At 31.5% G+C, this 2061-nt stretch overlaps 1 protein-coding gene across 1 annotated transcript in view; it reads left to right on the top strand.

Moving 5' to 3' along the window:
- LOC109863367 (cell wall protein DAN4-like) overlaps positions 1-1713 on the top strand; it is an 8222-nt gene extending 6509 nt beyond the window's left edge. The window contains exon 3 of the mRNA XM_020443618.1: positions 1231-1713. Coding sequence (XP_020299207.1) covers positions 1231-1656 — 426 coding nt within the window. The 3' untranslated portion in view covers positions 1657-1713. The remainder of the gene's footprint in view (positions 1-1230) is intronic.
- The last annotated feature ends 348 nt before the right edge of the window (positions 1714-2061 follow it).

The following is a 2061-nucleotide window of genomic DNA, read 5'->3' as shown; positions in this document are numbered from 1 at the left end:
TTTTTAACACTTTTTCTATTTATCTCTGTCTCTCTGTAAGTCTCTCTCTCTTTCTCTCACTCATTCATTGCATAAACTTCCTACTAAATCATTCATAAACATTTTATGCCTTTTTTATGTAACTAGCTATCTCTCTCTCTTTCTCTCTCTCTCACTCATTCATTGCATTACATTCCTACTCAGTTATTCAAAAACATTTTATGCTTTTTTTATCTAGCTATCTTACTCTCTCTCTCACTCATTCATTGCTTTACATTCCTACTCAATTAGTCATTAACATTTTATGCTTTTTTTATCTAGTTATCTCTCTCTCTCTTGCTCACTTATTCATTGCAGCTAGATAAAAAAAAGCATAAAATGTTAATGATTGATTGAGTAGGAAGGTTACGCAACGAAGGAGTGAGAGAGAGATAGAGAGTGAGAGAGACAGAGACAGACAGACAGACAGAGATAAATAGATAGTGTTATGAAAAAATGTATGAGTGAATAAGTAACTAGAAAAATAATGTTATGAGTAAGTGAGAGAGATATGTATGTATATGTATATATAAACAGATGAGAAACTTTTTAAAGTATGTACATATATATCTCTTTTACTAACTCATTGCATTATCTTTCTAGTCACTCATTCACTCATACAATTTTTTATAACACTTTTTCTATTTATTTCTGTCTCTCTGTCTGTCTCTTCTTCTCTCTCTCTTGTTCTCTTACTTTTTGTAGTCATTCACTAATTGGCAGCACTTTCTTACTCACTCATTTGTTTATTTACACTTTTTGCTGTGATATATATCATGAGAGAGTGATATATATACACACTTATGTTGGTTTTTTTATCTATTTTATCCTATCAATTTTATCTTTCTCTTTCTCTCTCTTTTGTTTCTCTCAATCACTCACTCTCTTATTCTGCATTTAGCTCTATCACAGACTCATTTATTCACACAAATTTATTATGGTTATTTTACTTACACAGTCACACAGTCTCACACACGCTCGGACATTTATTTATTTTTTCTTATTGATCTTCATATACACATATATTTATTTTAGTTTATTGATCTTTATATAGTTACATTATCTTTACACTTTGTTTTATATACTTCTTTACTTACTAACTTCTTATCTCATAATACCTTACACAAGTAAATAAAGTGACTATCAGTAGCTTACTAAATACATACGCGCTGTAACCTGTTAAGTTTTTAATAATAATTGTATTTTTTTCAGCGAATTAATAATGCGGTGCGCGAGGCGGTCGGTCGCGAAAAATTAAATAAACAAATAGGAGAAGCAGTCACTAAGGCGTTGACTTCATCATCAAGAACGGCGATGTCCATACCGACCATTCCGCCGCCATACATGTTTGCTCCTTCAGAATATACATCAGCATCGCCTGCACAACAAAGTTACGTCGTGCCCGTGCCGCCTGCACAACCAGGTTACGTGCCCATGCCGCCTGCACCACCAGGTTACGTGCCCATGCCGCCTGCACTACCAGGTTACGTGCCCATCCCGTCTGCACCACCAGGTTACGTTCCCATGCCGCCTGCACCACCAGGTTACGTTCCCGCGCCGCCTGCATCATCGGGATATATGCCGTCTGCACTTCCCGGGTATGTTTTGCCTTATCCTGGAAGAACAAATTTTTTTTAAAAAAAAACCACTTGGTTTTATGAGTTCTTGAAAATCCATTTTATTATAAAAAGTTTAACTTTGCGGTTGTTTTTTAATTTTTATTGTAATCTCATAAGTAATAGAAAATACTAAATATATATATATATATATGTATGTATATATATATATATATTTTTATAAAAGGTTTAACTGTATATACGTATTTTTATAAAAGGTTTAACTTTATATATATATATATATATATCTAGTATTTCCTTATATTTATGAGATCTTATACTTATTATTGATATATATATAGTATTTTCATGTGTATTTTCTTTTATAAGTGTACAATATATATATATATATATATATACATATATATAGATATATATAAAGATATATATTATGTATATATACATATATATTATATTTGGTAATGCC

The sequence above is a fragment of the Pseudomyrmex gracilis genome, unplaced genomic scaffold, assembly GCF_002006095.1.
Source record: "Pseudomyrmex gracilis isolate BER0280 unplaced genomic scaffold, ASM200609v1 scaffold_4421, whole genome shotgun sequence".
Classification (NCBI taxonomy): domain Eukaryota; kingdom Metazoa; phylum Arthropoda; class Insecta; order Hymenoptera; family Formicidae; genus Pseudomyrmex; species Pseudomyrmex gracilis.
Note: the sequence above shows the minus strand (reverse complement) of the source record. Positions and strands in the feature narration are given on the sequence as shown.